The sequence below is a fragment of the Alnus glutinosa genome, chromosome 7 (genome assembly GCF_958979055.1).
Source record: "Alnus glutinosa chromosome 7, dhAlnGlut1.1, whole genome shotgun sequence".
Classification (NCBI taxonomy): domain Eukaryota; kingdom Viridiplantae; phylum Streptophyta; class Magnoliopsida; order Fagales; family Betulaceae; genus Alnus; species Alnus glutinosa.
Genome location: NC_084892.1, coordinates 9269734 through 9292025, shown reverse-complemented (window position 1 = coordinate 9292025; position 22292 = coordinate 9269734). Strand labels below are relative to the sequence as shown.

Sequence of the window (22292 nt, the reverse complement as noted above, 5' to 3'; positions counted from 1 at the left end):
ATTTGGGCCTACCCACTAGCCCAACCTTGTACGGAACTAAGCCGTAAGGAGGTCGATATTCCCTATTTACTTAAAAACCTTTTAAATGGCTACAGAATTACTAACAAATTACCTGGAAAAAAATAAAATAAATAAATAAATACAGAAGGGCCCAACCGGGTTCGAACCGGTGACCATTTGATCTGCAGTCAAATGCTCTACCACTGAGCTATGGACCCGGTTTGTGCTGTACCCTACAGATTTCCTTTTTTCACTGTTGAAAAATTATGTTTGATGACGAAAAGAAAGTCGAACTAATCCAAAATCAGAAGAATTCCTTTTGCTTTCTTCTTAAGTTTTGTCAGTACAACCTCAAACCATTGGAATTGCAAAGGACACAAATTAACCTATTTCAATATATATATATATATATATATAAATCACAAAAATGTTGAACTTCAACTTCAAGTCTAAAGCCATAGCAGCATCATCACCGCCCTAATATAAAGTCTCTCCTGGCGGCCAGAACAGAAGCAACGAACTCCATCTTTAACGGTCCAATTTGATAGGTGACATCCTCAATCAACTTTCCCGCGTGGCGACAGCCCAGTAGGCCAGTACCCTTTGTTTGACACGTGTGATATTCCCCTAGAGTTTTAAAATTTAAAAAGCCTTATCCAATTCCTTTTTTTAGACCTCTCTCTTCTGTCCGCCTTGTCTCTCTCTCATTACTGTTGGATCTCTCTGCTCTCTCTCACACGCAAAAGCCTACACTCCCCCAATGGCTCTCCGGATCGTGTACGGGGTGGTGTTCTTGTCCTTCTCCTGCGCCTACATCAAGTTCATCCACCTCATGCTCCACCCAGTCTTCTACTTCACCTCCTGACAAACCCCCTCACACATGTTCCGGTTGAATCTTGAAATGGGTTAGTCTCTGTTTTTTTTTTTTTTTTTTTTTTTTTACTTCTTCTGCAAACATATACATACATGTAATGGGTTTGTCTCTGTTTCGCTGGTTTTTCGGATTTGGTCTTGGTATGTCGTGTTTTTCCCTTTTTTGGGTGTCGTTCTAGCAACGCTTGTTGCTTTGGTGCGACGAAGATATCATGGGAGTCGATTTGCTTTGTTGGCTCAAGAATTTGTATTTGATATGATGATGATGATGATGGTTCAATTTGCTTTGTTGTTGGCTCTGTTGGACCAGGGATTTGTATGTTAGATTCTTGTTTAAATGGAAGCTTCTGTTGTTTTCTTCTTTAGAATTTGGAGTGATCATTGGGTTCAAATCAAAATTTGAGTTTCAATTGCTCAAATTCTGATGAGAAGTGCATGATAATCCCAAATTTACCAAATATTTCTCCATGTTTATTGGGGAAAGTTGAGTATAAAATAAAATGAGGAAATAAGTAGTCAAGCTTGGTGAGATTAAATAATCACAGCCGGTGGTTTTCACCCATCAATTGGATACGAAGGAAAAGCAAAATCTGGGAAACCTGGTGCAAAATTAATGATTGATTTTTAAAAATGCAGCCAAGCCTTTGATAAAATTGTAATTTAATCTTTTAAATTGTGCGTTTTCAAAATGCATATTCTTATTGAGATTTAAAAATGCAATTTCAAACAATTTATTCTTTATAATTTAATTTAAAATCGTATTTTTCTCCATAAAATTATAATATCAAACGCACCTTAATGGTTAAAATCAATTAAAAGCCTAAAACAAAGAAAAGGAAAGAGGAAAAAAATGAAAAGATAAAGAAAAAGATAAAAAGAGAGAGCTCAAAGCAATCAATCGGGCTCTTCCCAACCGCCACTTCCTCTTTTCTTTGAAAAAGAAAAAGTAGAAGAGGCAGTTAAACGAAAACAGACTTATTTTTGGGAAAATATTGCTTTTGCAGTTCTCATCATGATTCATATACTTATCCATTGCTTTCCCATGGCAATTTGGAGACATCCAATTTAGAAGAAAAGTATATCAACCTAAAGATTTTCAAAAAATTCCATTTCTCTAAAATTGTACATGAGTTTTTACTGTGTTTCTCATTTACTTGCTCATTGCTTTTCCATGGCAATTTGCAGATACCCAATTTAAAAATGTGTAAATGATAAAAACAATTTTTTTTTTTTAATCTTATTCCACAACTATCTTATAACGACAATTCCAAGTAACATTTTGATAAATCATAATAATAATAATAATAATAATAATAATAATAATAATAATAATAATCAAGAGTTGGTTAGAATTATCATGTCAATATTATGCAATAAAAATGTGATTTTTAACATTATTCTTTTAACATTTTTTTTTTTTTTTTTATGAATAAAAGATTTTATAAGGCTCAACTCAGCAACCAATACACTCCAGTGAAAACTGGAAACAACTCCTGCATAGGGACAACAAACCCCTAGCTAGGAAACCAAGAGAAAAAAACCCATCAACGACGACCCTACTGCTTCCAAGAACACAGTACACAACATCATAAAACAAAGCAAACATCTACAAGATCAAAACAGAGAAATCAAACCCCCATCAATCCTCAAAGACACATAGGACTCACAACATCCCATCACTCCAGAAAATGCAAATTCCATTTAGCAACAAGGTTCATATTCTTCCTGAAATGGCTGATCTTCCCTTTTGCTACAATCTTCACTCGAGCTTCCCACCTAACACGAGTCAAAATTGCTTCCTCCGTGCGTGGAGTGTTATTGTACAAAAGGTCGTTCCTCTACTTCCATATATGGTATACAGTAGCTCCAAAACACAGTCGACCCAAAACTGCTCTTAAACTTTTCCCCTGCATCACCTTCAAGCTCCAGACTACAATATCATCCCAATCCAAAGGCACATTGTAAAAAGAACACTCAGCCATGATTTCAGTCCAAATCCGCCTACTGAAACTGCACCTAAAGAAAAGATGCTCACGGCTCTCTTGAGCTCCATAGCAGAAAGGACAGAGAATCTGTCCTGAATAACCCCACCAGCAACACATGCGTTGTTTAGTGATCAAAGCATCCCCGAAAACTAGCCAAAGCATGAAAGAATGCCGAGGTATAGAAGCAGGAGCCCAAACAATCTTCCACCATTCAACTACCGGATGCACCTCTCTCAATTTTTCCCAAGTGTCCGAGCACTTATATATGCCACTTCGAGAATTCCACACTGGCTCATCAGCATCTCCAACCTCAACTGTGTGGAGTTGACTCTGAATCTCAACAAGATCATCTGACCGGGCATAAGGCCAAAACCAAGCACCATTCTTCATAATGACATCCAGTTTGGCATGCAGGGGAAAACCTGAATCATGAACGATTCTATAACCATATTTATCCAAAAGACAGCCTGCAGGATGCCAATTATCCAACCACAAGAACACCTTATTACCCCTCCCAACCTTAAATCGAATGAATCTTTTGGCTAGGTCTCGGAGCTTGAGAATCTTCTTCCAAATCCAAGAACAAAAAGCTGGAATAGGAACTATCCAGAAGCTCCTACCTTTCAACCAGTTTGCTTCAATCCATGCTACCCATAAAGAGCCTGCTTTTGAAAATAAATTCCAAACATAGTTAAGCATCGAAGCCTGATTCCAAATAGCAATGTCCTTGATCCCAAGACCCCCTTCTCTCTTAGGAAGACAAACCTTACTCCAAGCCACCTTAGCATGAGCTTTTGAATCACTACCACTCCATAAGAATCTATTTAGTTTCTGCTCAATCAAATGAATAACTCCCTTGGGCAGAATGAAGACTTTGGCCCAGAAAACCTGCATACTAAGAAGCACGGATGACAGAAGTTGAAGCCGGCCAGCAAAGGAGAGGTTTTTTACAAGCCAAGAATCAATTCTTGCTGTAATTCTATTTACCAGGCATTCACAATCAAAGGAAGATATACGCTTAGTGACGAGGGGAACACCAAGATACCTTACTGGAAGAGAGCCCTCTGGCATGTGAAGAATCTCCAAGATGGGTTGCTTGACAGCAACAAGAACACTGGCAAGGAAAATAGAACTCTTAGAAGGGTTAGCCTTTAACCCTGATAAATCCTCAAACTCAGCAAGAACCTCAACTATGGCAGTAACTGAGGAAGTAGTAGCAGCAGAAAAAATCAGATGAGTTAGATTAACTGCAGCACATTTTGGGTGATAAGTAAACGCAGGGGAGCCAGCAACTTCACCCAATAAAGAAGACAGCCCTTCCATGGCCATGACAAAAAGATAAGGGGAGAGAGGGTCCCCTTGCCTCAGTCCCTTCCTTCCCTCAAAATATCCCACCAAGGTTCCATTTAGAGATATAGAAAAACTATTCTTTTAACATTAATCTCGAACCAATGATTATCAATCAACTCTAGTTGTCACTAATACTAAAATGGCAATTGTTCTCATTGAAATGAGAAGATACGCTATCTATGAATTATTCAAGAATAATGCTACACATACTTTCACTTTCATTTTTATACTCCCTTAAGTGGCTTTTAAAATTACCATTGAATTTATAATGAATTTTTATTAGATTTTTATTCGATAGTAGTTTTAAAAGCCACGTAAAGAAATGTGAAAATTGGCATGAAGAAGTTAAAGTGTGTATAAAATTACTCTTTGAGCCTCCCAAGAGTTGCTTCAAATTGGAAGTTATTTATTTATTTATTAAGGATTTCCATGGTCACCGAGCGTTTGGGAATTTCTTACCTTTCCTTCAAGGTAAAAATTGTAATCTCCTGCTCCAAACTTGATTTACTTGGTAATGGTGTTGTCATTTTATGTTTCCCCCAAGTTTAATTAAAAATAATTAATAAAATTTTCAGCTCTTCCTTCCACCAACACATACTTTTCTAATTCAATTATTATGTTGGATCGTCGTCCCCTACAATTGGACTACGGGGCCACTTACACCGGATAGGCGGATCATATGCATTAGGCGACCTAAGACAAGTGAGCCCTGCAATCCACTCTTTGTGGATTACTAAGAATTGGAATGCCATTTGGGCACCCCAATTCTAAGAAATCATAATTCTTTTTCATTTTTTAAACTAATTACACAATACACAAAATTCAACAGAGTACTAAGTATAAGCATGTTAAGCACATTTACAGCACAACTACATTCTTGTTCGACTTACAACTGTAACTAAACATCATAATCCATCTAGTATCTATGTTGGTCACATTTACATATAAGGATGCACCTCTAGCTAAGACAAAACTATAAAGTCAAAGAATAATGCTCAACTTCACAACCAGTTTATCACACCACATACACACTAGTGACATGGCACGAGTTGAATAAAGGTAGAAAATTTTGTTGTTTTAAGTGGCCATTCAACTTATGCCATGTCAGTCGATGTGTGTTGTATAATAAAAGAGAGTCTCATCTATTCAGATGGGCCGTAAACCTCACTTTTACAGCTTCCAATGAGAGGTTGACACATTATCTAAAAATACAAAATATAATAGACATGAATACACCAGATCTTATTGAAAAAAAAAAAAAAAAAAAAAAAAATCGATAAAATAGGGTACTTTTTCCCTTCCAAGAGACCTCGTCAGTTGTTGACGAGGAAATCAATATGAGAAGTACTGGGTCGGCAAAGAATGACGCTTTTGTAGCTGAAAGAGAACAAGAACAAGAAAAAGAAAGAGGAATAGGAAGAACTAGAAGACGGGTCTTCCAATAAATAAATAAAGAGAAAAGAAAGAGAAAGTGAAGCTAATTTTATCGCAAAAGAAAGAAGAAAAAAACAAGTGGGGTAGTTGTGAGACGAGAAGATGAAGAAGAAGCACCAACAGCAGCAAATGTGTCTTTTGAAAGGGAAACGTGTCTTTTTGTCGATAGGTTTTCTTATGTTCATAAGATCTCGTGTTTTCATGCCTCATGCCTATTGTAATTTGTGTTTTTAGCTGATATGTCAACTTCTTATTGGATGCCGTAAAAAATGAGTTTTACACTATATCCTGATTAAATGTATTCTCATAATAAAATGGGTGTGAAGAATAGAATTATTCAAAATCAAAATAACCTCGATGCTCTCGCCTATCGATTACTTCGATTACTCGTCCTCTGCATTAACGTGCTCAATTTCTGAAAATAATAATAATAATAATTTAAATTTAAATTTACAAGCAAAACAATGAGTCCACAATTCAATAAGTAAAAGCCCGACTAAACTAGTGTGTGATGTGAGCCCTATCAGAACTCTGCAGTTAAGCGTGCTTTTGCGATAGTAGTATTAGGATGGGTGACCTCCTGAAAAGTCTGGTTTGAAAGAGCCAAAAGCAGACAATATTGTGTCGTTGAGGGTGTGTCGTTACAGTTTTAATAGGCCATGCCTAGGAATGATGAATTACTCTACACCCTAATTAGTTTAATTTAGGTAGAACAATTCATGCCTTGCCGAAAGATAAGTTATGCTTATTTCTTGATTACATGTAAGTTAATTATAAGATTTGATAACTTATACCTAGGAAAGACAGACCGTACCGTATCTTAGTGATTAAGTAGATAAACCGTGCTAACCAAAGATAGGTTATTCTTATTTCTTGACGACATCGGTGGGTGCTTGACAAACACACACTGTTAGGGATAAAATCAACCCTAGAGACACGTGGATTCGGAAAAATCTCGGAGCTATGTCTCGGACATTTATTACAGCCAACAAAGAAAAGACTGCCTAGGTGTAAATACATCTCGGAGGTATAACGATGTCTCGGTGTAAATACATTTCGGAGGTATAACGATCTTAACACTCCAGGTTACGGTATGAAGAACATCCCGAGATCTCCTAATCTGAATGAAGTGAGCACATCTCGGGTATTTGAGTCTCGGAGTAACCTCGCCTCGGAGATAACAACAAGTCGGTACAATAATGTCTTAGCTTTTTATAACCCCGTTATGATGCAGCGACATCCCGAGGTCTCCAAGGTAGAACGAACATGTCTCGGACATCATCGCCTCGGGATCTGGTTGAAGGTTTGCCGCAGATGTTTCAGAGTACAATAAGGACAGAATTCCATGATTAATGGGATAAGGTAGTTATTTAACGATTGAGGTGGGGCTCAGCATTAAACAAATGCTAGTGGATGATTTTGGAGAAACTCTGCTGGACAACAACATCAAGACAGCATGGGCAGCACTTTCCTCCAAACCTGGCAGCACTTTCCTCCATCCCAGGCAGCACTTCCTCCAAGCTTCTTGGACAATGCATACACTCAATAAAATAATCCCACTTAATCATAAAATAACCGTCCACTCACTCCTTCCAAGACCATGCACTTCTCGACCAACTTCACTCCACTCATTATCATCCCCACTCATCATTAAATAATCTCCAATCACTCTCTCCACTCGAGGATACAACAAAAACAAATATTAAAGAACTAGAAAGTGGCAGACATGAAAAGATGGGCAGGACTCAAACTCCCGGAAAAACAGGGCATGAAGAACTCGAAGAAGGCAGCAAACATAATAAGGTCAGAAGCCCGGCCTATAAAGAGAGATGATCGCCCCAGGAAAAAGGGATATGAAAAACAAAGACATAAAGAGCGGAAAGAGAGAGAAAAACGGTACAAGAAGAAGAGAAAGCAGAGAAACTTAGAGAGGGAAATCTGGGTGTATCAGGGCTAAGGGCTATAAGTGATTTTCCCCTGTAGCTACTTAATAGTAAAATTTCTCTATGCCTCCTACAGTGGATGTACCTCGGTTTGAGGGAACCACTTAAATCCTTGTGTCATCTTTTCCCCTATCTTCTCAATTTTTTCATTCCTAACGGGTCTTAGGAAATAAGATCAATTTCCCGACATAGCGAATCATCAAGCGACACGTCACCATACCGGAAACTGTACCAACACACACAAATCATGTAATTCATGTAAGTGAAATTCCCATATTAAATGCAATTCACCATTATTATAAGGTTGGTAGTGAAATCAATTCCCTATATATATCTTCTCCATACTATCTTACTTTTACTTCTATGTTTTTATTTAGTTTCAATTACAAAACAAAAATTTTATATATATATATATATATAATTTTTGTTTTGTAAATTAGGCTTAATTTCAATAACTTAACAACAACCCACAGTCTTTGAGGGTTGACACCCTCACATTGAACTTATCCTACAAAGATTCGTTCTATTATGAATGGTTTATATTATTATTGATACGCGCGCTCACGACCACATCATATACATGCTAAAACAATTTCATGTAAAATGAATTTGTTGCTTTGAAAGGGAGTTTACTTACTCTTGTTAGCTTAAAATCCTTCATTACTGTGGTAATACTCCAACATATAATATGGGTTAAGTATGCTCTAACTGGTGTATTTGAGTTGAGAGATGATACACATTCATCTCTTGCCCATTTTTTACCCATCTCTTTTGTAAATTCATTATTGAATTTGTGGAACCATATGTTGATTCCATGTGGTCCCACATATTTAGTGGTGAATTTGTCCATTTCTTGTATGAAAATGGATAAGAGATGCACAAAAAATGGAAACCAAACATTTCTTGTTTGAGTATTGAAATTACTACAAGTGTTTTGGGGTGTAGTTTTGGGCCTTTTAAGAATTTCATGTGCAGGCCAAACATTCAAGTGGGACCTTAAACGCCCGATGACAAACGTTCAAGTTGAATCTCGAACGATCAAATGGGACGTCAAATGTTTGATTTGGATCTCAAATGATCGAGTGGGATGTCGAACGTTCAATAAGTTTTTGAAAGAACTTTTTTTTAAAAAAAAACCTTAGACAGCTCATCCCTTTTGCATGACCATGAAGGGTCTATCAATTCATCCATACATCCAACCCTCTCATTTTGGTTGCCCTCTGTACCTCAGAACCCTATAGTGAGAAAGAGAAAAGGTTTGGGGAGAGAATGAAGATATCTTGGGTTTATTCTCTTCAAAGATATAACATCACAGCCTTTAACTTGAAGGTTTGATGTTAGCTTGTATACTTTCTGTTAGTGTTGGTTCCTTGGAATATTGGGTAACTCTATCTGGTAGATCTAGATTATGGGGGTTTTTGTTAAGTGTTAATATGTCCTTTTGGCAGTTAGCCTTTCCATTGACATTGGATGTACTTTTCCTTGCATGAAGGTTTTAAAGAGTGAGACTGATTTGTAATTCTAATGTTTATTTTATTTTTTGGCATTTTCTTACACAGAATGCTACATCCTCCTCCTGTTTCTCTACAATAATATTAAATAGTTGCCTCTTAATGCAAGATTTTTTTTTGTTGTTGTAAGACTGAGATTGAGATTTGAAACTTAGCCTCCCTTGATTTTGTTTAGCATCACAAGTATACCAGCTGATATAAGCATTATTTGATCATTTTGGTTATAAAATTCTCAGCAATATAATATTTGTGATCTGGTTCATTCAATTGGACAAATTGCATTATGTTTTGATTCCTAAAATAGTGTAGAAATTTAAGTAAAATACAAAATAAGATAATAGTAATAGTAGAAGCAAGAAATAAAAAAGAATATAAAAGATTTGAAGTGGTTTGAGTCTTAAAGGTATACATGCACTATTGATAAGTATATAATAGTATTTGTATTGAATTGTATATAATTGTATTATAATATTGCGTAGTACCTACAGAGAAACTTTTAAAAAAACATATTCTAAAGTGTGATAAATATGGTAATTAAGGTGAGTCAAATAAAATAGGCTGCTTGCTAATTAATTAATAAGAATAATATAAATCAACCTAATAAGAAAAAAACAAATAGAATAGTTAGAGGTCATTATAGATAAATAAATAGAATAGTTAGAGGTCATTATAGCACGTCTTTATCAAGCCCGCCCCAATGGATCTCCGACCCGAGTGGAGGTTGCATGGGTTATCGGAACCCAGTGATCAATAAGTATCTTCTTTGTCCTAGATATTTTCATGTGATTAAGGTTAGTTATTAAGGTAGAAGCATCTAAAGTGACAATTGACAGATAAGAACTCTCTGATGGGGGCAGTTACACCGTTGGATTGTTCTAATAAGAACTCTCTCTGTCGTTCAGATAAGACCACGTGGTCCACTTCCTCTTCAGAAAGCTCCTATTTATAATTATGAACGAACGCCGACCAGGTCTTGTCGAGGCCGTTTGGACTTATGGAAAAAGACTGAGGTTAATATCGTCAAACGGACAGCAAAAGACACGTGTCACAACCCTACAAGTCTCTGTCATCTAGAGGCAGACAGTCTAGTCTCCGATTACGGTATGACAAATTGCTTTCGATTTTTCAGCAGCAATGCAATTCCATTGATTTTATATGACCAAATTGCCATCAGTACTGACTTCTACTCAAATGAATCAGATGTGAACGCATTTGGGATCCTCTCCATTTCATTCTTGTCCGATGTGAGCATGGGATAGCAGAGATTGACTCTCTATATTTGGCTGTAGGCTGATGTTAATCTCCGATCTTTATCTTCTAATTTAAATTCATAAACAATATTAGAGAAACATTTTCAAAGTAAATTGGTATTATAATGTATTATTCAAGGATGATCATCAAGCGTGTTAACTGATAACAATTTTATAACCTTTCGTCAATCTCGTGAAATTGATTTTACTATATGACAACCAGGGACGGAACTAAGGGGTCGATAGGTCATGGTTCTATCTGTTACAGCTTTTTTTTAATAAAAAAAAATTAAGCTTAGCTCCTTATATTCATGCTCTGACTCTTAAATAAGAAATCTTAATTCTGTCCCGGATAACAACACTATGTAATGTAATGTTATTGCTATATATTCAATTTTTATTTCACTCTTATTTTATTATATTGATGTGAATGTGTTCATTAGTCTTTGGATCAGTTTTTATTAAAAAAAAATGGTTAAAGACTATCACATCAATCCAGTAATATGGGATTATTATTTAGAATATCAAGAATACCTAATAATATTTGTGTTAATTAATATATTAAAATAAATATGTTGTAATCAACGGTCCTACTATTTATTTAATTCTAATTCTCTTTCTTCAGCAGATGGTTGAACCAATTTTGTAATGGTAGAGCATACATGCTTCTCACGCCAAATGAATGACTTAATTAAGATACTTATAATATTCATGTTTTCTTTTTATATGATGGTTGAATAGAGATGTCCCAATTTCTTATTGTTAATCTTAACACGTATTTGTAAGTTTTTAATAAATGCCTTAATTTGCATCTTGAATTGTTTTTATAAAACTTTTTTTTGTTCTATACATTTAAAATTTTATTTAAATAATTAAGCTCATTATTTTTTATCAGTTTAAATTTTTTAGATAAATGATGATTTACGTGTTGGGCATCATTTATCAAAGAGAAATTTGAGCACAAGACTTAAATTTTTGAAATAATTGGTGATTTAACATATACCATAGATAAAATACGCTATGCAAAAGAAATAGAAATTTTTAATTATTATAATATTGATAATTCCCTCCCTTATTCTTGTAGCTCCTCATTATTTGCAATTATCTTATTCGTATTACCATTTAAAGAAGCTTGGTTAAAGATCTCCAATAATTTTGTTGTTCAAATTGTTAGTAATTTAAGCAAAAAATGTGAAAAATCCTTTTATGTGGACGTGCTCATGACCTGCTCAAACAAGTCTTGAGCAGTTCATTCATTCACCTACTCGGTTAGGTGACCTTCATAAAGACTCTCTTACACTAAATATCAATTCAAATTTCGATAAAAAAAGAAAAAAGAAAAAAAGACTCATTTGGCCTTCGCTTACCAAACATCATGGCACCCAATCGGCAATGGTAGCTCCCCTCTCTAACCCTTCGCAGGGGAATCTCCCTTTGGCCATAAGTTCCACCAGCCCCATATTTAGAGAGAGAGAAACTAATAATTAACCGCAAGAAATTACGGATAGGAATAGTATTTTTTTTTAAAAAAAAAAAGACTAATCTCCATCCATCACTTAATTTAGTAAAGATAATGAAAAACTTTACCCCCAAATTTTATTTTTTTAATTTTGTCCCCTAAATTTTTATTTTTATTTTTTCACTTTTTCCTCCCAAATCTCAAATGCTGGCTCCACCTCTGCTTCTAAACTTTCTATTGGGATAATGTCTACTCTCAAACTATCAAAATATTGTCAATGTCCCATCAAAGACAGTAAAAATACAAAAATAACCTTATAATTTTTTCAATAAAACAAAAGTATCTCTATAAATTCAAAAAAAATAATAAAAAACTTTTTTTAAAAACAAAAAACAAAATTTTTAATTTAAAAAAATAAATAAAAATTATTTTAAATTTTAAATTTTGCCACCCTTAGTTTGTTTGTATTTATTTTTGAATTTTTAGTTTTATATATATATATATATATATATATATATATATATATATATTTTATTAAGAGTATTTTTGTATTGAAAGGACATTGTCTTAAATAAAAAATTTAGTGAAACATTTTCAATTAGATTATAATACAAGGAGTTCACCCTAAAAATAAATTGTAGTGAAATATATATTAACGGCAGGGAGAGGAAGAGGGAGATTACGCTAGTTTCCCATCCCATAAATTCAAAAAAGACACGACGGATATGGAAGTTGAGCCGTCTTTATTTTTATTTTTATTTTTTTTTTAGTTTTCCAGTTTTTGAAAAAGAATAAAAAAAGAAGAAGAAACTGGAAATTAAAGGTTCTTTTCGTGACTCGTGTAGATATTATTTAAGCTTTCTCAACATAGTCAATGCCATGTGGGGTAGATATTATTATTTTTTTTAAGAGAAGCCGTCCTTCGTTCCCTTGTATTGACCCCTGACCGTCCATTCCATGCCCACCATTACCAATACCATCCTTCTTCTTCTTCTTCTTCTTCTTTGCCCAGAATGTCTATTTTCTTCTCCTTCTCTCTTGCCGTCGATGACTCAGACGTTCAGGATATCTGACGATTCAAGTTGAAGAGAGAAATGGGGGGCTCTGTGGGAGTTGGATTCATTGCAGTCTTTGCGGTCTCGGGAAGCGTAGTTCTACTTGTTCATCAAGCCCATAAGCGTCTCCTCTCCGATTTCATGAAAAAAGTTGAATCTGAATTGGGTAGTACTGTCGTTCACTCCTGTGGGAAAAAGAAAACAGTTGAATCTGAAATGGGTTCCATTTTCTACGCCCACGCCAAAAATAAATTTAACGGTGGTATGTAAAATATATTCTCTCTTTTCCTGTCAATTTTGTAGAATTTGATTTGTTTTTATTATAGGATCTGGGAAATGTCAATCCAAAAAGAAGGTCCGATTTGCAGATGATGTCAAAGAGCCATCGTCAAATAACAAAGAATACCGCCGGAGACAGGTGCTGAAGCTAGCATACCATGCCGGCCAACAGGCAAGCTAGCTTGCTCTCTATATAAAAGGCTAGGGATTATTCAAAATAAGACACCTGAAGAGCAAAATGTATTTTTACATGTTTTTCTTGTTGTTGTGTTTAATCCGACATCTAGTGGTTTTTGTTTGTTTTTCTTGTTGTAATTAGGGCTAGGGGGTGCTGTAAGCATGGGATTCCATGAACGCAGTTCTATCTTTAGATGTACAAAGGTGGTTGTGTTTGTTTATATTTTGGCAATGAAAACGCAGAGTAGGAGTTGTAGAGGTTTGACGATTGATATATGGGAATGGAATGGGTTGTTCATTAGTTGCTTCAGTTGACCATACTTTTGAGATATATATATATATATATATATATATATATATCTATATATCTATATATGTTTCCCTGGAAAATGGACTGGCATTCGAAGCAGGATTCTCCTGACAATAATTTTCCGTTTTTACGAAAATAAAAACCTAAAAATGGTGAGATCCTCGGTAATTATTTGTTCGGATTATAAGCGATTATCTATTTCGATTATTTGTAATTTAGACAAATAATTTTGAGAGAATCCTTATAGAGCCGGCTCCATTTCGATTTTTTTTTTTTTTTCATTAGACTTGAAAAAGTTTCTTTCCATACTAAAAAGTTATACATATTTCCCCTTTTTTTTTTGTAACTACACCCTGCTTCAAAATCATAGATTAAAATGTAAAATCTATAGTAATGTCGATAAACCCGATGGAAAAACATGGTAACTAAGGGGAAATGATTATGAGATCAATTATGGTGTGAAAGTTAATGTAGGATTTCTAAAGTGTAGGAGAGCACTAGAAACAATATCTTAAGAGGAAAAACATTGGATTTTCAAATCCTAAAAGGATACTCAAAAAAAGAAAAAAAAAAATTAATGGTTACCATGGCGTGCATCTCGAAAAGAGCTTTCCGAAATGGGGTCGCACGCACAATTCCGATACCCATAGTAAAAGTTATGCATGTTTTACTGAACATTGTGCGATGCGGTCAAAGCTGTAGAAAAGTCAGTGATCGATCCGTGAAAACCATGGATTGATCGACATATAACATTTGATGGTACCATGGAATAATCGATGAGACCTACTAGAATGCGAATATGTCACTTTTTGAGCTATAAAAATGTTGTTTTTAGGCTAGGATTCTATTTTGTGCCCCCCAACATTTAAAAACCCATCGGCCTTTAGAGAGAGAAAATATAGAGATAAAGAGATAAATGAAAGGAAAGGAAACGAAAGGAAAAATGAGAGATTTGAGACGAGATGAAGAGAACGAAGTGTGCTTTGAATAAGAGGGCTTAGAGCAAGCTTCAAGAGTAAGATCCAAACACTCTCATCTTATTGGTACATTGATCTATTATTTCAACATTTATGTGATGCGTGTGGGTTTGTTGTTTAAGGTTTATAAGATGAATATTACAAGTTTGATGTTGATTATTGAGTAGGTAGGTTATAGTTTATGTTAAGCATGTGATATCTCGTTGTTTCATTATGATTAACCTATTGTTTAGATAAATTAAATGTAGACCCATGTGTTTTATAGATATATTATGGTAGACTTCTTGTTGAGTTGGATGTAGATGAGAAAGGTCGGAACTTTGATATATGAACTATGTATTAAGGACAGGTTTATACTTAGAACAGTGTTATGAATTAAACTAAGACCATAGATTGTGTAATAATGGGAGAAGTTAGGACTTTTTTCAGAAAAATGGGGGTTCTACGAGAATATCAAATGTTTGACTCAAGTATATATCGAACGATCAATGGTCCATCGAACGATTGATAATCGGGCAGAATGTTTGTTTTGTCAAGTTTTGGGGTTCAGGCTCTAAGATATGGCTTTTAGACGAGACATTTCTAATTAAGGAAATGGGTAATTACCTTTTCCCCCATCAACTACCAAAAAATGCGTGATGCCCCTACGAACTACCAACTTGACCAAAAAAGCATCCAACTACCAACTTTACACATTTTGCCCCTTCCGTCAGTTAGACCCATTAACATGGACGGAATATGCTGGTTTTGGACGTTAATTTTGATTAAAAGACAAAAATGCCCTCAATTGATCAAACATAATAATAAAAAATTTGGTTTAAATTTATTAATAAAAAATATTAAAACTAATATATTTAATAAAGAAAAAAAAATAAAAAAGCAAAAAAAGAAAAGAAAAGGAAAAGGCAACCACCCCCTTTTGGGGAGGAGGTGGCTTGCGGCCACCCCACATAACCTGGGGTGGCTCGCAGGCCACCCCCTTTTCCTTTTTTTGTTTTTTGTTTAAGTTGAGGGTATTTAGATCATTTTTTAAATTGAGTTATGGTATTTAGTATTTTTACGGGTTAGGCTGACAGAAAAAGGCAAAACATGTAACTGTAGTAGTTGAATGCTCTTTTTTGGTCGAGTTGGTAGTTCATGGGGGCATCACACATTTTTTAGTAGTTGATGGGGGGAAAATGTAATTACCCCTTAAGGAAATTATGTGACATGATTGTAGGGTTTGTGTAAAGATTTTGGGTTAAATATCTTTTTACCCCCAGTGTTTAACGACTTTATTTTTTACTCCATATGATTTATTTCGTATCGTAAATGGTACCTCATTTATGGTTAAAGACGGGAATGGTATCTCCGCCCAACTTCTGTTCAAATATTGACGGAAGTACATATCACATGCCTTAAAAAACAACATGTGTCCTTATTTATAATTAAAAATAAAATAAGAACTAAAAATAAGAACAACTTTAAAAAAAAAAAAAAGGAAAAGAAAAGAAGAAGATAAGATGGGCTAGTAAAATGGGGTTGGCCGAAACCAACCCCAAGAGCCGAGCCACCCCCACAAGCCCAAAAAGGGGGAGGGAGGCAACCTTGAGTTAGGGTTTGGGTCGTTTGGCCCTTGGAGGTAGCCGAACCCAACCCCAGGCAAAACGCTGGTGGTCGAGTACTCCCAAGGCTCTTGGGGGTGGTTTCAACTACTACTACACCGGTCATGGGGGTGGCTCGAGCCACCCCTCTTTCTTTTTCTTTCTTTTTCTTTTTTTTGAAAAAAGAAAAAGTTTTGTTTAAAAGTTTTTATTATTTTTAGGTTTTTTTATTTTTAATTACACATATGGACACGTGTCATTTTTTAAGACCTGTGACGTGGGCTTCCTTCAATTTTTGGATGAAAGTTGGACGGAGGTACCATCTCTGTCTTCAGCCATAAATAAGGTACCTACGATACTAAATGAACCATAGGAGCAAAAAGTAAATTCAGTAAACCACTGGGGGCTCAGACGTATTTAACCCAAAGATTTCAAATATAATTTTCAAAGGATCAACCGCAATAATAGGGCGATGCGCAAAGATGAGAACCGAATGGGGAGTTTGAGCAACCGAGGTAAGCAAGCTATCATTGTGCTAATATATTGTAAATATTGATCCGGTACATTTTATGTACAATAATATGCAAAGTTTTCAAAAGAAAAGCCTGGATTACCTTTTTAGCATTATGAAAAGTATGAAAATATTCTTATGCATGAAATGTGTGACGTTAATTATTTTTAAAAATGTTGTATCAAATGATGCATGAAATGTCTTAAAGACCGATTTATTATGTTAATATGCGTATATGAAATGAAATGCTTATGCGGTTATGTGTAAAAGTTATGAGAAAGAAATGAGATGTGAAATGAAATAATAAATGAGGCCATTGGCACTGTGTGTGCGTGTGTTTAATAGACTTAAGAAGCAGAGCAACATACCATTAGTTGGGGTGTGGTCTCATAAGGGGTTAGGCCAATAGGGTTCCGCATAAAGGGATTGAACAAACAAGTCCTTGTCGAAAGGAGTTGTGTAGAACAAGCACAACCTTGTTTTGGGAATGATGCAGAGCTAGTGATGTTTCTATGATACTATGTATGAAATAATGACACTTACAAAGATAATGTCTTCAGTAAAATGTTTTAAGATAAATGTTTCTAAATGTTAATTTAGAAAAGAACGTTACATTAAAAATACTTTTATATGCATAATTACATACTCACAGTCACACATTAGCACCAACATACTTGCTTACTAAGTCGTTGACCTACGTTATACTTTCTCCACTTGTAAAACATTTCTGTGTTTCATAGAGGAGCCATCTAGGATTGAGCAAGAAAGACCTTGGGGAAAATGCGACCGTTTGGAGTAATGATATTGATCTGACTACTACTTGAAGACCCATTGCAAGATTTCAAAGGCTACTCATAGTAATTAGTATTTATGGTTGACAATGCAGACTTAGTGTTTTGGTGATGCATTTGTGTATTAAGGTTTAATATGGATATTCCTTATAGTGATGATGTGCATAATGTACTAGATTAAATTAATGTGATGATTCTTAGTAAATGTTCTAGTTATAATGATTAATATTAATAGAATAAAAGAAAAATCATATGTTTCCACTGCATAATATTCTCGATTTGAAGAGTAGAGGTATTCTTTGGACGTTATTTACTTGGTAAATAGGTTCGGAGATGTGACAACCCTTTTTTTTTTTAAAAAAAAAAAAATGCAAATAAGTCATCACAATGTCACAACTACTTGTCGCAAAACAAATATATGGCACATGCCCCATAAAATATACCTAATATTTAGAGTTACATCTATGTAACAGATAACATAATATCACATCAGCGAAAAAGAACACATCTATAAATACAATTGTTAATCAACAATAAGAGTCATTTATAAGTCTATCTGTTTAAGGTTTCTATATCATATTAATCTAATTACATACCCAAAAAACTGGCTCTAAAAATACTTGTGTTACGAAGGACACAAGCCATAACAAAAGACTACCAAAATGGGATGCCCAAGTCCACACAGCTACGACACCAGCAATATGCCTCAATCGCAGTACCCCGACCCAAATACCATGCTACGGGGTCATCCTTTAGATCCACTAAACTTGCAACCAAAACATCAGTATCTGCACGGTTGTAGGGTTAACCACATCTATACAGGTGAAAAAATGAGTTCACCACCTCAATAATAATTTATTGAGGTCTCAGTAGTATAAGACTCACTAAGTTTTTGCATAAAACGACATTTTACTTATTCTCTTGTTTACTGTAACAGTTATTGTTTTGGTCATAAAAACTTGTCCCTTGAATTCCCATCATAGTAGATAGAGTAAACACAGACATAACATAACAGTATTGTTCTTATTCCAACATGCTCACATACAAATTCATATTATATTTCAATCAACACATAACTACATCTCAATCATCAATTATTAACTATATCTCAATCAACCATTCATAACTATATCTCAATCATCATCCCATATCAACATATCATAAACAATGCTATGTATGCTCAATTACCAACCCAATACAAGCAATGCAGTGCCAAAGGAGATGTCGATCCAATGGTCAATAAACACAATGCAATGCCAAAGGGGATACCGGCCCTAAGGTCTTTCTAACACCGTGCCATGGGGATGCAAGCCCAATGGTACTATGGAATCCCGTGAAAACACTATAATGCACCCAATAAAATACATGCATACTATTGAACACACACATATGCCGGTCGAGGATGCAAGCCCATTGGTCTACCCAAAGTTGCGCCATAGGGGATACAAGCCCATTGGTCTTTAAAGTTGTTCCATAGGGGATGCAAGCTCATTGGTCTTTAACCTAGCCAGGCCAAATGGGATACCGACCTTAAGGTCTTTCACACACTATGCCAAAGGGGATACCGGCCCTAAGGTCTTTCACTCACTATGCCAAAGGGGATACTGGCCCTGAGGTCTCTTCTAACCTAATGCTTTATGCTCAAAATCATATACCATTGCGTTTCAAGAACTATGCATTTAACACATGCTTTCTTTATAAAATAGTAACCAATCAACATGTTATTTTGCTAAATCATAATTCGCATAATTTGAATCTCACAGCAGGCAGTCAAACATACTTTTCAATCATACTTCAACTCTCATAAACAACATTGTTATATCTTAACATAATTGAAACTACTTAAATCATCTAAAACATATAGTCAACATATTGTTTCATTTCTATAAAATACATAAATGTAGTATCATTTTCTCAATGAGTAGAATACTCACCTTGGCTGTGCGGATAACAAACTCAACTAAGCTTCCTAGACAACTTCTCGCAATGTGCCACTGTAAAAATAATACATTGCAATTACGAAACATTTCTCTAACACTAACTAATATTTAGCTGTTAAATAACAATAGAGCTAACCCACGGAAAACCAATAGAATTTTCTAGAGTTCTAAACACATATTCATAAACCTTAAACACTAAATAAACCCAAATACACTATTAACTCAAAATATTTGCTTAGAGTTAGACATTAAAATCACCACCTAAACAAATATCCATAACAATAAACACTAACCCAAAATTTATATTCACTAACCCAATCACAATAAATACTAACCCATTAACATAGAACACTAACATATTCAAAATAGTACAAAACTTAAAAAATAATCAAGATCAAACTCATATTTTACAATATTTAACCAAAAATCTCAAAAATACAAGTTTAGTGATTTATCTCAAAACAATCGGTCAAAACGCATATCATCACGCGTAGATCACGTTTATGAAGTTAGATTTGAGATATGGGGCTTAGGCTTTAGTAAATCTAGGATTTTCTATGAAAAACCCTAAGGGAAAATGAGGAAAATGCCTCAAAATTTCTGAAAATGGCCGAAAAAGGCACACTGTGCATTTTTAAAACAAGTGTCGTCCGATTTTTTATTTTTTTTTGAAATGCCGTCCATATCCTTTAAATGGCCATTTGAGTCCTTTTTTTTTTTAAAAAAAAATGCCGTCAGTGTCCTTTTTTTTTGCTGTCTGTGCGTTTTGAAATCAAAGGCCATCCGACCTTTGTTTTCTTTTTAAATGGCCGTCAGGCCTTTGTTTTAGAAGGGCCGTTCGACCCTTTTTTTTGTTTGTCTTTTTTTGATTTTATTTAATTTTTCTTATTTCATTTATTTTCTTATTTTTTTCTTCTTTCATTTTTTGTTTTATTTTATTTTATTTTCCAATTTATTTTCTATTTTCTTTTCTTTGGACCTAAAATATTATCTTACATTTTTTAAGGACACTAAATTAACTATAGTCAATTATTTACTCGGTTTTCATATTTTAATTACTACAAAATGTCTTAGACATTACAGGGAAGGTGCACTGAGTTAATTACCACTTACTAAATTTCTCAGGGTGTTACATAGTTGCCTCCCAAAAAAGAAAGGAAAATTATCCCGTATCTCCTTGAATGCAGGTTATTCGACAAAAAGACCATTTTGTCAATTTTTCCGTCAAGTATTTAATGGTAAAAGTACAACCTAACATATTGTCCATATAAGACCAATGAATCATACTATGTGTGTCAAAAGCCATGTCATCACACCATGTATGTCTATAAATAAAAAGAAATACAAAAAAAAAAAAAAAAAAAAAAAAAAAAGAAGAAGAAGAAGAAGAAGAAGAAGAAGAAGAAGAGAAAGAAGAAGATGGAGGGGTGGCTCCCCCGCCCACTTCCCTCTACAAAGGTGGAGGTAGGTGGAGCCACCCCGCCAACAATAGGAATGACTGGCGAGGTCAATCCTCCAATAGTGGCTTACACAATCTGTAACACCTAAGACAATTAAGGAGTTAAAAGAAGTTATAAATTCAAAGATAATAGAGGAAAAATATTAAACCAATATATGTTTTAGTAAGATTAGATGAAGCATGAAGTGACTCATAGGTGTTGGATCGAGTAGGGACCAAAAAATGATTGGAAGATTGTTGATTTAATCTTCGATTCCATCTCCATTATTCCAGCCTCTTCCTTGTGGAAGGCTCAAAAGACTTACAAAAGTATCAACTTTTTTATTACCATGTGGTTTATTTGAAAGAAAATATAATAGAATCAGAAATTAAAGATAAAATACGGAAATAATAAATAAGAACACAATGAATTTTACTTGGTTCGGTCTATAACCTACGTTCACCGAAGAAAGCTCAAAGAGCTACACTATACTTTTATTCCTTGATATTTTTACAATACATTATACTTCTATTTATAGGAGAATTTTGGTAAATAAGTATAGTAATCAAATCAAAGTGATTTGATTACTATCAAATTTGATTACAATCAAATCTTATAAAAGAAAGTACCTTAATATAAAATATACAATATCAATATAATATATTTCCTATATTGATAGGAAATATATTCTCTAACATTATTGTGCCGCAACTAGAGTTCATTATGGCTGCATTTCTACCTAATTTGACCCCCTTCTCCCCTTTCCTTCTTACCGCATTTATAGTGGAAAATATCCACCCCTAGAACTTAACTGGTTTTCTGTTTATCTATTCCATTTGCTATTGAATGTACTTGAAAAAAAAAAAATATTGAAGTTTCATTTATTTCACAAAAAACTAAGACCTTTTTTGCTTAATTTGGGTGGTGAAGTACATTTTATATATGTAGTATCAAGAGATGGTTAAGTATACTTTAGCTCATTGAACCGATAGCAATTGTCAAAATAGCTTAACGAACTGACACACTTATATATATATATATATATCAAATTATCATTTTGTTGCAACTAAACCATTTCGTTAGCGTTGACTGTTAGAGCGAATAGAAAAATCAAATTTGACCTAACTTCAGAAAATACCATAATTTTGACCATTTAAAAACCAAATTTACCATTATAGTTCAATCAATAAAAAAAAAAACTAAATTATTAATTTTTTATAAAAAAAGAAAACAAAAATGAGGTGGCTGAACCACCCGCTGCCACCCTCCAACCACCATGGAGGTGGCTCACGGCCACCCCCTCCTCCCTGATTTGGTGGGTGGCGGATACACCCTCATGGGTGGTTCAGCCACCCTTTAGGTTGTGACATTCTAGTTTTTTTTTAATCAATTTTTGAGTATTACTATTATTTTAATTTTTTTTTT

The 22292-nt window shown here is 34.5% G+C and overlaps 1 protein-coding gene and 1 non-coding gene across 2 annotated transcripts; one reads left to right on the top strand and one right to left on the bottom strand.

Annotated features, from left to right (window-relative positions):
- Positions 1-146: 146 nt before the first annotated feature.
- Positions 147-218, bottom strand: TRNAC-GCA (transfer RNA cysteine (anticodon GCA)). Its single transcript has one exon. It is a non-coding gene; the product is annotated as a tRNA-Cys (tRNA).
- Positions 219-12734: 12516 nt separating this feature from the next.
- LOC133873635 (uncharacterized) lies at positions 12735-13617 on the top strand. The gene is made up of 2 exons (XM_062311365.1): positions 12735-13122; positions 13187-13617. Exons 1-2 carry the CDS (start codon positions 12900-12902, stop codon positions 13318-13320), a joined length of 357 nt encoding a protein of 118 aa, XP_062167349.1. The 5' UTR covers positions 12735-12899; the 3' UTR covers positions 13321-13617.
- The last annotated feature ends 8675 nt before the right edge of the window (positions 13618-22292 follow it).